General features: G+C 52.4%; 1 protein-coding gene across 1 annotated transcript; it reads left to right on the top strand.

Moving 5' to 3' along the window:
- Positions 1-6,801: 6,801 nt before the first annotated feature.
- LOC307243328 (uncharacterized protein) lies at positions 6,802-11,717 on the top strand. The gene is made up of 4 exons (XM_080018083.1): positions 6,802-7,001; positions 8,198-8,536; positions 8,802-8,862; positions 11,279-11,717. The coding sequence occupies exons 1-3, from the start codon at positions 6,985-6,987 to the stop codon at positions 8,845-8,847; spliced, it is 402 nt and encodes a 133-aa protein (XP_079874209.1). The 5' UTR covers positions 6,802-6,984; the 3' UTR covers positions 8,848-8,862; positions 11,279-11,717.
- The last annotated feature ends 2,060 nt before the right edge of the window (positions 11,718-13,777 follow it).

Here is a 13,777-nt window from a genome sequence, read left to right as displayed (position 1 = left end):
CCGGACTGATTGAAGGTCAGTTTAAGGTCGGTTTGAGGTGAGTTTGAGGTGAGTTTGAGGTCAGTTTGTCACGACCGGAGCTAGGAGGGACCCAAACGCACGACACAGAGAGACGGGAGGCAGATGAAGGATGTTTATTAGCCCACACGGTGGAGATGGCCGGGGGGACCCGGTCAGGTAGGGGTGGAGCAGGGCTGGGCAGGGAATCATGATGACCGGGAGGAGGGGTCCAGGATCTGGGTGGAGAGATGGGGAACCGGGCTGGATGGAGAGGGATGGACAGCCTTGGTCGACGAGCGGAGACAAGCAGGTAAACCGGGCTGGCTGGAGAAGGACGGACAGACTGGGTCGACGAGAGGAGACAAGCAGGTAAGGGGAAGACGAATTGAGGAGACATAAGCTTGGAGCTAGTAGCTAGGAGCAGTACAACTTGGGTAAGCTAGTTGATGGTCTGGCAATGAGTGACTGGGGAGCTGTCGAATAAATACTGTGTAAGTGATGAAGGTAATTGATCCCAGTTGTGTGAAATTGGCTCAAGAAGGGAGGCTGTGGGCCTAACAGTACCCCCCCCTCTATGGACACCCCTTGGTGGACATCTGAAACCGGAAGGGCGGCATCCAGGATCTGTCTCCGGGGGACCCAGGAGCGTTCCTCTGGACCGTATCCCTCTCAGTCCACGAGGTTCTGGAGGCCTCCCCCCCGGCGCTGCACGTCCAGCAAGCACCGGGGGGCCGGGTGATCGTCGATAGGGGAGGGGGGGGGGGGTTGGGGGGCCTTGACAGGGAGGGAGAGAGGGCTGGAAACCACCAGCTTAAGCAGGGACACATGAGAGGTGGGGTGGACACGGAGGGAGGGAGGGAGACGGAGGCGTACGACACAGGGGTTGATGATGGACACAATGGCGCACCAGACCTGGGAGGTGAACTGGGACCTCTGTCCGACACCATGTCCGCCATGGCGGCGGAACACCTCGCCCACCAGCAGGTCCGCGGTCCGTGAAGGTAGTTTGGGCAGGGCGAGGAAGTGTGCCGCTTTAGAAAAACGGTCCACCACCGTGAGCATGGTCTTGTTGCCCCGGGATGGTGGGAGACCAGTCCAGGGCGATGTGGGACCATGGACGAGTCTTGATGGGTAACGGGCGGAGGAGGCCAGAGCGGGGTCGGGCGGAGGTCTTGGACTGGGCGCAGGTGGGACAGGCAGAGACGAAGGACCGGGTGTCAGGGAGCAGGGTCTGCCACCAGAAGCGCTGGCAGACAACGGCCAGGGTGTGGGTGATCCCAGGTTGGCAGCTGAGACGGGAGGCATGGGCCCACTGCAGAAGCTGGGAGCGTGCAGAGTCAGGGACGAACAGGCGGTTAGGGGGTCCGGTACCTGGGTCGGGCTGGTGTTCCTGCATTAGGGTGACAAGGGACTCGATTTCCCAGGTGAGTGTGGTGGCAAGGCAAGGGGGTGGAAGGATGGGTTCTGGATCCCCTGCATTCTTCTCTGGTGTGAACACACGGGACAGGGCGTCAGGCTTGGTATTCTTGGTGCCTGGGCGGTAGGATAGAGAGAAGGTAAACCTGGCCGAAGAAAAAACACTCACCTGGCCTGCCGGGAGTTGAGCTGCTTCGCCGTCCGGATATAGGCCAGGTTCTTATGATTGGTCAAGACGACGAAGGGGTGGTTTGCTCCCTCAAGCCAGTGGCGCCACTCCTCCAGGGCTAGTTTGACGGCCAGGAGTTCCCGGTTTCCCACATCATAATTGCGTTCGGGTTGGGTGAGCCTGCAGGAGAGAAAGGCACAGGGGTTGAGCTTAACGTCGGTTGGAGAGTGCTGAGACAGTACTGCTCCTCAAGATTCAAGACAAACGTCTTGAATCTTGCATTGGTCACACGTCCTACCCCCGTGTCCGAAGCGTCCACCTCTACCACGAACTGGAGGTTGGCGTCGGGCTGGGCCAAGACAGCCTTGATGAACAGACGGTTCTCCAGGAGCCGCTGAAGCACCAGGCTTACGTGTTTTACGTGGTCGGAGAGGGCTTTGGAAAAAATCAAGATGTCGTCGAGGTACACAAAGACAAACGAGGTGAGCATGTCCTGGAGGACATTGTAAATTAGGGCCTGGAAGACCGCTGGGGCTTTTGACAGACCGAAAGGCATTACCAGATATTCAAAGTGTCAAAGTCTTCCATTCGTCCCCTTCACGGATGCGGACCAGGTGGTAGGCATTGCGGAGGTCGAGTTTGGAGAAGTGGGTGGCACCCCGGATGGGGACGAAGACTGAGTCCATCAGGGGCAAGAGGTACTTGTTCTTGACTGTGATGTCGTTGAGTCCCCTGAAGTCAATGCAGATACCAGAGGGTCTTGTCCTTCTTGGCGACGAAGAACAACCCTTCGCCCAGCGGAGACGAAAAGGGGCGAATGATAACCCCAGCGGCGAGAGAGTCGCGGATGTAAGTCTCCATGGACTCCTGTTCGGGCCGGGAGACGTTATACAGGCGACTGCAGGCGAGGGGGGCGCCTGGCAGGAGGTTGATTACACAGTCGTAGGGGCGATGAGGTGGTAGGGACAGCACGTCCTGCTTGCTGAAAACAGGGGCCAGGTCCAGATATTGTGATTGAACTGAGGACAGGTCGGGGCTCTTGGGGACTGCCGGCGGCGCGCCGAGCGGAGGCAGTGGGCGTGGCAGTGTGTACTCCAGGCGCTCACACTACCCGAGCGCCAGTCCATCTGAGGGTTGTGGGTCGGGAGCCAGGGGTACCCCAGGACCAGGGGGTTCAGGGGGGAATGGATGAGGAAAGACCCCAAGGACTCGGTGGTTGCCGGAGAGTAGCAGCTCGAGGGGGGCTGTCTGGTGGGTAATCCGGGTCAGAAGTGACCCGGTCAGCCCCTTGACCTCAAGCGGTGTGGGGAGAGGGACCGGTGTCAGCCCTAGCTGGCGTGCTAGCGCTAGGGAAAACTCGCATCCGCCCCGGAATCTATGAAAGCGGCGGAAGAGAGTGTTATACCCCCCCACAAGAGGGTAGCTGGGAGCAGAGGACGAGAGAGAGGGTTGGAGCTGGAGCGACCGGAACGTAACCCTACCGAGAAGTCGCCCTCTCCCGGCCGGACCAGGCAGGTCGCTTGGAGGTGTCCCAGCCGTAATACAGACAGGCGCCGGTCTGTATGTGGCGGGCTCGCTCCTCGGGGGAGATCCGGGAGCGACCGAGTTGCATGGGCTCGGCATCGGAGTGAGTTGGGGGACTTCGGAGGCACCCGAGAGTAGTGGGCGCCACAGACCGGGGTGTGGCTGCCCAGGCGGGAGGCACAGGCTGTAGTCTTGCCCCCTCCTTCTCGCGTCGGCGCTCCCGTAGCCGGTTGTCGAGGTGGATGGCAGTATGTACCAGTTGGTCCAGGTCCGTGGGCTCGTCCCGCCGCGCAAACTTGTCCCGCAACTCGTCGTTCAGGGCACGCTGAAACACGTCCTGCGGGGCTCCGTCATTCCAGCAACTTTCTGCGGCTAGGTGTGGAACTCAACGACGAGGGAGGAACCTGACTCAAAACCGTGGAACCCAAGCCGGGAGCCGCCCCTCTCAGGCAGGAGATGAGGAATGCAATGCGGGCGCCATAGGAGGCGTACAACTATGGCTGCTGCTGGAAAACCACGCGCACTGCATTAGGAAGGTGGGGCTCCCGGGGGACGAGGGGGGCGTTGGGGGCTCTGGTAGAGGGATGAGGGAGGGCCGGAGGAGCAGGGGGGGCCACGGGAGCCGGAGGAACCTGCAGGCTGCTGACGGCCGCGGAGATGGTCCGGAGGTGGTCCGTGATGTCCGGGAGGGCTTGGTCTTCTATCAAGAGGTTTATTCATCACATACATATACATACTATCATACATATACCTTCCTGGTGTTCACAGCTTTCAGATTCAAGATTCAAGATTCAAGATGTTTATTTATCACATACATAAACATACTTTCATACATATACATACTTTCATAAATATACATACTTTCATACATATACATACTTTCATACATATACATACTTTCATAAATATACATACTTTCATACATATACATACTTTCATACATATATGCAGTGAAATGTCATTGCAATGCACCCGGTGATTACACACAATATGTACTAGACTAAACACATTAGCTACCTAAGAATTTCTACTTGAACAACTAACTGATTCCTAAACAGAAGGAGTAATGCAGTAAGTCAAATACTATAGAATAAAATAAAATAAAATAAAATAAAATAATATAAAAAAGAATAGATAAAGGGAATAGACTCATGTATATGGGATGGACTATTTATGTAAATACAGATATGTGTACTAAAGTGGCATGTGAATAAAGTGAGGTAGTGTTTGTGAGATACACAGCACAGTATACAACAGTACGGCGCAGAAATACGGTTACACAGAACAACCCAGAACAGTGACACAGTATTCAGTACAGTATGCTACATACAGTACAGTAAGGCAGTGTGAGTGTCTCGGTACTTTTTGTTAGGACCCCTGGTGAGGTCAGCGTTGACAGTTATGTCTTGATGTAGAAACTCCGTCTCAGTCTCTGTTCTCGCTGTGTGACTGTGGAGGCTCTTGCTCCACCACAGCAGCTGGAACAGTCCGTTGTTGGGGTGGTGAGGATCCTTCATGATGCTGCAGCTCTGCTACTACACCTCCTGGTGTATAAGTCCTGCAGGGAGGGGAGGGTGGTTCCAGTGGTACGTTGGGCCCTCCTGTCCTGAGCAGTACAGTACAAAACAGGGTTTGACCCTGAGAAAACTCAGGCAGCTGAGTCAGCTGAGGTGGTAAAGACGCTGCCTCGCCTTCCACACCAGAGTGTCTGTTTGTAAAGTCCATGTTAAGTCCTCTGTGATGTGGACTCCCAGGTACTTGAAGCTGCTCACCCTGTCCACAGAAGTCCCATGAATCACCAAGGGCCTGTGTGTCCTCTTCTTCGCCTAAAGTCCACAATCAGCTCCTTAGTTTTGCTGACGTTCAGGCGGAGAGTGTTGTCCTGGCACCAGAGTGACAGGTCAGCCCCCTCCTTGCGGTAGACCTTCTCATTGCCGTTGGTGACCAGGCCCACGACCACGGTGTCGTCATCAAACTTGATGATGGTGTTGGAGCTGGACCTGGCCACACAGTCATGTGTGTACAGGGAGCACAGTAGGGGGCTGAGGACACAGCCCTGGAGGGATCCTGTGTTCAGGGTGAGGGAGCTGGACATGTGCTTCCCCAACCTAACCTCACCCTAACCCCACCCTAACCTCACCCTAACCCCACCCTAACCCCACCCTAACCACCTGGGTCCGGGCTGAGAGGAAGTCCAGGATCCAGGCACACAGAGTATTCAGTCGTAGCTCCTTCAGCTTGACAGTCAGTCTGGAGGGACTATGGTGTTGAGAGCTGAACTATAATGGATGAACAGCATCTGACATCAGCCCCTTGCAGCCATCCAGGTGCATGAGCGTGGTGTGCAGTACCTGGATGTGCAGTACCTGGATGTGCAGTACCTGGATGTGCAGTACCTGGATATGCAGTACCTGGATGTGCAGTACCTGGATGTGCAGTACCTGGGAGACCGCGTCATCCGTGGATCTGTTCTGCCGGTACGCGAACTGCAACGGGTCCAAGGTACGGGGGAGGGAGCGCAGATATAATCCTTAATCAGCCTCTGGAAACACTTCATGACCACGGGGTGTTCTATGCATCATCCTTCTCTCCATGAGGAGGAGCTTGGTCCAGTTCCAACTTGTTCAACTTCAAGACGCCGCGCCCAAGGTGCTGCTTGTTTAGAGGGAGAGAGAGAGAGAAAGAGGGGGAGAGGGAGGGAGGGAGGTGTTATATAAGAAAGGTGCTATACAATTAAATTATATTCAAGGTCTATCGACAAAGATAAAGATTCATTTTTAAATTATTCATTCATCATCTGTTTTGTTCTTTCTATTCTGAGTGTGTGGGTGTGTGTGGGGGTGGGGTGTGTGGGGGTGGGGTGTGTGGTATTCAGGTATTCACTGGTGTTGTTTTACCTTTGTTTTCTAACCCAGAAAAGGGGGAAGCTCTCTCTCTCTCTCTCTCTCTCTCTCTATTTCTCTCTCTCTCTCTCTCTATTTCTCTCTCTCTCTCTCTCTCTCTCTCTCTCTCTCTCTCTCTCTCTCTCTCTCTCTCTCTCTCTCTCTCTATTTCTCTCTCTCTCTATTTCTCTCTCTCTCTCTCTCTCTCTCTTTCTCTCTCTCTCTCTCTCTATTTCTCTCTCTCTCTCTCTCTCTCAACAGAGTTGTCTTCCCTCTTTGTCGTTCATTGAAGGCTCCTTCCTCCAGGTGAGTGAGAACCTCTCCTCTCTCTCTTTTTGCGGAGCTCAGTAGCATCGGTGCTGGTGGCTCCTTCTTCCTGCTGGGACCACGCCCCTTTTCCCAAACCCCAGCCGTCCAAAAAACGTCCCATTGGACCTGGACGACGCCCCGGCCACTTTCGGGGTTCGGGAACGACGTGCCGTGCGCTTCATCTGCGACGTTTTCTTTTTGGGTTTCACCTCCTCTTCCCTCCTTCCCTCCTTCCCTCCTTCCCTCGTTTCCTCGTTCCTTCGTCTCTGAATCAGTTTCCACAGAACATGAAGGAGGTTCCCGTGAGCGACACGTTCACTCCGGAGCTCGGACCATTAGAAAGATATGAAAGAAAGAAAAGACGGAAACAAAATGTAGCATTTGTTCCGTTGAACATGTTGACAACAACTTCCTGTTTACGTCACAAAACCTGGATTTTTGATCAAATCAATTCTTTAAAAACACGGATTTCAGGCTTTTCAACAGTTGATGTTGACATTACATTGTGCATTTCAAGGACCTTTTAAAGAACACGGGATTTACATTTCAAGGACCTTTTAAAGAACATGGGATTTACATTTCAAGGACCTTTTAAAGAACATGGGACTTTCAGGACATTTTCCAGGACATTTAGGAACTATTCAAGGGGATTTTAAGAATTTCGTTATGACTTCTTAAACAGGAATGAACAGCGTTTTAAGGTAATTTTAAGGACTTTTAAGAGCGTTTTGAGGTTCTTTTAGGGACTTTTAAGGGTGTTTTGAGGTTCCTTAGAGGTATTTTTAAAGACTTTTAAGGTCATTTTGAGGACCTTTTTGGGACTTTTAAGGGTGTTTTGGGATATTTTCAAGGAGTTCAAAAGGCGATTTGAGCTATTTTTAAGGACTATTAAGGTTGTTTTGAGGTCCTTTTAGGGCCTTTTTTTTAGGGTGTTTTGAGGTCCTTTAAGGACATTTAAAGGCGTTTTGAGGTTTTTAAGGACTTTAAAGGGAGTTTTGAAGTCTTCCAAGTCCTTTTAAGGTCGTTTTGAGGTCCTTTTAATGACTTTTAAGGGTGGGTTGAGGTCCTCTTAAGGACTTTTAAGGGTGTTTTGAGGTCCTTTTAAGGACTTTCTCAAGACATTTGAAGGACCTTTTTTCAAACTTTTTATGTGATTTTCATTCTCCTACCAAACTGGATCTCATGGAACCAACATCATTTCAGTCGCTGATAACACTGATAACACTTCCAGTGCAAATAAACTCTTTATTATACGATGGCAAAAAGAAAAGAGTGGTTCCTGTTCCTCCTCACAGCAACATCTTCCCAAAACAGGATATAGTATCAAGAACAGGAAGTAGTATCAAGAACAAGAAGTAGTATCAAGAACAGGAAGCCGGGTCAAATATGTTTGTTAATTGTTCATTTTGTTGTATAGTGTACTATTGATTTTGATGTCTCTATTGTATGTTGCCAATTTTTCTAATTCTTAGTAAATGTTTTGGGTTTTTGGACTGTAACGGCTCCTCCACCACGTCCCCCAACACGGGTGGTGTTTCCAGGTCCCTCCGACACGGAGACACAGGTGGGGGCGTTGTAAACACAGCAGTGTTTTGTAGAGAGTGGAGAAGGTGGAACAAGGCCGGAGCAGGTGGTCACAGGACCAGGCTCCTCTCCTGACTGTGTGTGTGGGGGTTTTACCTGTTGATTACTCTAATGAGCAACAGGCGTACAGACACCCTGGTCCTGGGCCCAATTACCAAGACCCAGGACATGTATCTGTCTATCTGTCTATCTATCTATCTATCTATCTGTCTATCTATCTGTCTATCTCTAGGATGTTTTGGTACTGGTATTTTGGTACAACCACTGAGTTGTTTTTTCAGGACACGCCTCATTCCTCCACCCTTCTCTCCAGACATTCATCCTCCATATCCATCCCTCCATCCATCCTCTTCTCCACTATGATCACCTCCACCCTGCTGCCTCCGCCCCAGCCTCGGGGCGTGGACCTGAGCCTCCCCACGTGCGGCGAGACACGGTGCCACGGGCGCGGCACCTGTACTCTGCGGGTGGGCGGGGGCGGAGCCCTGGTGTGCGAGTGCATCCTGGGTTACCGCGGCGACGCCTGCCAGGACACGGTGAATGAGGCGGTGAGCCTGCCGCTCACCCTGGGCGTCCTGGGCGTCCTGCTGGGCCTGGTGGCGCTGGCCTTCATCCTGGCCAAGGTCCGGCAGAAACAGAAGAAGAAGAGGAGGTGAGGGGGGCGGGGCCGGGTTGGGCCAGGGCCTCACGACACCATTTTAAGTAAGAAAAGATAAATCTTTAAAAGAAGAAAACCTTCCGAACATATTTTTGAGACAAACACTGTTTACATATAAGTCCATTAGAAATTCAGTTTCAAGGATTTTTAAAAACATTCAAGGACTTTTAAAGAACATTTTAAGGCCTTTTTAAAGGACTTTTATTCATCTATTCTGTCCATTCGTGTCTCTCTGGTATTTACATGTTTTTTCCGCCAGGATGGAGCTTAACACAGCGGAACTGGGGGACAACGTTGCTGTGTGACGTCACACTGCCAAGGTAAGATGCTACACGAAAATGCTACACTAAGGTAAGATGCTACGCTAAGATGCTACACTTAGGTAAGATACTATGCTTACATGTAATGCTAACATGGTATGCTATAGTAAGATGCTATGCTCAGGTAAGATGCTCCACTAAAGCGCTATGCTAAGGTAAGATGCTACGCTAAAATGCTACACTTAGGTAGGATACTATGCTTACATGCTATGCTAACATGCTACGCTATAATGAGATGCTATGCTAAGGTAAGACGCAATACTAAAATGCTATGCTAAGGTAAGATGCTACACTAAAGTGCTACGCTACGGTAAGATGCTACACTAAAGTGCTACGCTACGGTAAGATGCTACGCTATTTTCCCGCTAGACTTCTTGACTTTTCAGACCCTTCAGTGACTCTTTTTCCCTAAAAAGCGACACATTGAGAGCCAAACATATCACGTCATGATCCCTGCGTCATGCTGCTCGGAGCCATTGCAGGTGTGGGCTTGGCCAGAAAGCAGCATGCTGACAGTGTCCACAACCAATCACTGATCTCCTTTTCTTTCAACGTTTGTATATAGATACTTGAGTGACTTTGTATTAGATGATAAGTTTGGAGCTTTATCTTTCTACCTCTTGCTTTCTGTAGGTCATCTCTCCTGGCACAAACACAAAACTCTATCATGAGGTCATCACAGCATGTTCAGTGCCTCGAGTTCCACTTTGAGGTTATTTTGGCATCAAGTTCCACTTTGATGTTATTTTGGCATCTAGTGCCACGTTGACTGGAAGGGAGTTGGCACCGCTGCTGCCCACCGCCTCCGGGAACGATCGTTCCGTCACCATACCCAATCTGAGTGTGAATGAACCAAACACAAGTGTGTAGGTTGATAATGAGTCAAATAAACGATGAGTTGTACTCTTCCATCAGGGCGTGGTCCCGAGGGTGTGGTCCTGAGGGTGTGGTCCAGAGGATGTGGTCCTGAGGTCTCAGTGAACAACCAGTAATGGCGCTCGTTTTCTTCAACAAACTGAATATGTACTCTTTAAAGGGGATGGTAGCTCAGGCGGTAGAGCTGGTGGTCTAGTGATCTAAAGTTTGCTGGTTCGATCCCAGGCTCCTCCTGCTAGCATGCTGTAGTGTCCTTGAGCAAGACACTTAACCCCTAATTGCTCCTGATGGCTGCGTCCGTCAGTGTTTGAACAATTGTAAGTCGCTTTGGATAAAAGCGTCTGATCAATGTAATGTAATGTAATGAAATGTACTCTGCAGCTGCTTCTTTCAATCCTTCATCTTCTTCTTCTTCTTCTTCTTCTTCTTGTTTTACTGTGCTTGGCATCCATCTTGTTGCTGCATTACCTCCACCTTCTGCTCTGGAGTGTGGATGAGACTTCATAATCGAGAGCCTTCCAAATTAAAAGCGCACACCCACCCACAACGACATCTTATCCTCTGTGCTTCAGCACCTCCCTCTCGGTGATGGGGTTAGACGCTGTCTGCCTTCAGGAAGCTTCATCACCCTGACCTGCAGACCTCCGTTGCTTTAAGGTGGAGTCCTGCCGCTCCCTCACACCCATCCTCATGTGTCCAGTACATGTGACCTCCGTCAGCTGTCTCTCCACCTCTCCTAGCTTCGATGTTTTCTTCCAGAGTCCGTCCTCTATGGCGCCTCGCTCCCTCTTCCGTCTTAACTCTGCGGTGTGGATCTGAGCGGTGCCCATGGCGGCAGCGGTGCCCATGGCACCCATGAACCCTAAAGTGCTCTCGATGAGCTGGTGTGCACCTTGCATGGTTGTCGCTACCATCGACGTATGAATGTATGCGCGAATGGGTGAATGTGAGGCGTGTATTGTAAAGCGCTTTGAGTGGTCGCAAGACTGGAAAAGCGCTGTATAAGATGCAGTCCATTTACCATTACCATTTACATGGCGGGAGCGGTGCCCATGGCGCACCTTGCACGTTTTTGAACATGGAAAGGCTCATGAGCCCTGATTCAAAGTACATTTACAAAGGAAGGAGGCAGAGGAGCCGTGGAGCAGCTGACTCATCAAGGACTCTAAACGCTGACTGTACCAGAAGAGTCCAGCGGCCGTGTCAGACGCTTAAACTCTTAAGACGCCACGGGGATGAGAGAGAGGGAGGGGCCCGTGGGCGTGGCCCCCCGAGCGTGGCCCCCCAGGCAGCTGCATTACATGTATATATGGTTCTGGTTGAATGGCTGATGGTTGAATGTGGCACGGTAAAGGGTTTTAAAGCCACGGAGCTGTTCTATTCCAGTTCCACTGAATTTTTTCAAAATGTGAAACAGAATAAAACAAAGATTCTTCGTTGTTTAAAAATTGAAATGAATCAGTTCATTACCTTTGAATGTGTTCATCTAGTTTTAAAATGAAATGAAGGAGTGATTGAGATGGTGTGTCTCCGTCTCCAGGTCGGCTGTTGGTTTGGATTTCCCATCATGCATCTGCCAGAGAGCAAGCAGCTAGCGGCTAACAGCTAGCAAGAAGAAAAGACTGAAAACCGGATCCAAGAATTAATCAGCATGAAATGACATCATCTGATATTCACACTTTGACTCTGTCTGTCTGTCTGTCTGTCTGTCTGTCTGTCTGTCTGTCTGTCTGTCTGTCTCTTTATCTGGCACTTTATAACAAACATTCCATCGTTCCATGTATTTCAGCTCCTCTATTTACAGTTTTGCATTGTTGGGTGGCGGGGTCCGCCACCAAGCAGATTAGAACACGGTCTGCCGCCATCTTTCTTCTTTGTTGCATCAGACTATGGAGAGTTTGATCAGATATTACAACACTGACTTTGTTTGATTTTGTTTGGTTCCTTTACTTTATTGTATTAGCATCAAAGAAACTTAAGACTGCTTCGTTGTTTTTACTTCTTGTACTGTTTACTTGTATTATTTGTTTCCTAATAAAAATATAATGATTGACAAAAATATATGATTCTTTTATATTTCATGAATGTGATGTCATCAGGCTGGAACCCTTTTGTTTTTACTCTGATTTTTATCATTATTTTTCTCCTTCGCATTTTTTGGGGTGAAAGGATCTGGAACACGACCTTCGCCGAACCCACTGACACGTTGAGGTCTCCGGGATGTTTCACGACCCAAAGGGAACGACCTGACTGGAACGACCCGACAGGTACGACCCGAAGGGAACGACACGACAGGTACAACCCGACAGGAAGGACACGACACATACGACTCGACAGGAAGGACACGACAGGTACGACCCGACAGGTACGACCCCACGGGAACGACGCCACGGGAACGACGCCACGGGAACGACCCCACGGGAACGACCCCACGGGAACGACCCCACGGGAACGACCCCACGGGAACGACCCGACAGGTACGACCCGACGGGAACGACCCGACAGGTACGACCCGACAGGAACGACACGACACGTACAACCCGACAGGAAGGACACGACAGGTACGACCCGACAGGTACGACCCGACAGGAACGACACGACACGTACAACCCGACAGGAAGGACATGACAGGTACGACCCGACGGGTACGACCCGACGGGAACGACCCCACGGGAACCACCCCACGGGAACCACCCCACGGGAACCACCCCACGGGAACCACCCCACGGGAACGACCCGACAGGTACGACCCGACAGGAAGGACACGACAGGTACGACCCGACAGGTAGGACCCCACGGGAACGACCCCACGGGAACGACCCCACGGGAACGACCCCACGGGAATGACCACACAGGAACGACACGACAGGTACAACCCGACAGGAAGGACACGACGCGTACGACCCGACAGTTACGACCCCACGGGAACGACCCCACGGGAACCACCCCACGGGAACCACCCCACGGGAACGACCTGACGGGAACGACCCGACAGGTACGACCCGACAGGAAGGACACGACGCGTACGACCCGACAGTTACGACCCCACGGGAACGACCCCACGGGAACCACCCCACGGGAACCACCCCACGGGAACCACCCCACGGGAACCACCCCACGGGAACCACCCCACGGGAACCACCCCACGGGAACGACCCGACAGGTACGACCCGACAGGTACGACCTGACAGGAAGGACACGACAGGTACGACCCGACAGGAAGTACACGACAGGTACGACCCGACAGGTACGACCCCACGGGAACGACCCCACGGGAACGACCCCACGGGAACGACCCCACGGGAACGACCCCACGGGAACCACCCCACGGGAACGACCTGACGGGAACGACCCGACAGGTACGACCCGACAGGAAGGACACGACGCGTACGACCCGACAGTTACGACCCGACAGTTACGACCCCACGGGAACGACCCCACGGGAACGACCCCACGGGAACGATCTGACGGGAACGACCCGACAGGTACGACCCGACAGGGGAACCACCCGACGGGAACGACCGGACAGGTACGACCCCACGGGAACGACCCCACGGGAACCACCCCACGGGAACCACCCGACGGGAACGACCCCACGCGAACGACCTGACGGGAACGCCGGACAGGTACGACCCGACAGGAAGGACAGGACAGGTACGACCCGACAGGAAGGACAGGACAGGTACGACCCGACAGGAAGGACACGACAGGTACGACCCGACAGGAAGGACAGGACAGGTACGACCCGACAGGAAGGACACGACAGGTACGACCCGACAGGTACGACCCCACGGGAACGACCCCACGGGAACGACCCCACGGGAACCACCCCACGGGAACGACCTGACGGGAACGACCCGACAGGAAGGACACGACAGGTACGACCCGACAGGTACGACCCGACAGGTACGACCCCACGGGAACGACCCCACGGGAACGACCCCACGGGAACGACCCCACGGGAACGACCTGACGGGAACGACCCGACAGGTACGACCCGACAGGTACGACCCGACAGGAAGGACACGACAGGTACGAC

The sequence above is a fragment of the Zeus faber genome (genome assembly GCF_960531495.2).
Source record: "Zeus faber genome assembly, chromosome: 17".
NCBI lineage: Eukaryota > Metazoa > Chordata > Actinopteri > Zeiformes > Zeidae > Zeus > Zeus faber.
The sequence above is the reverse complement of the archived record's forward strand: the minus strand, read 5'-3'. Positions and strand labels throughout refer to the sequence as shown.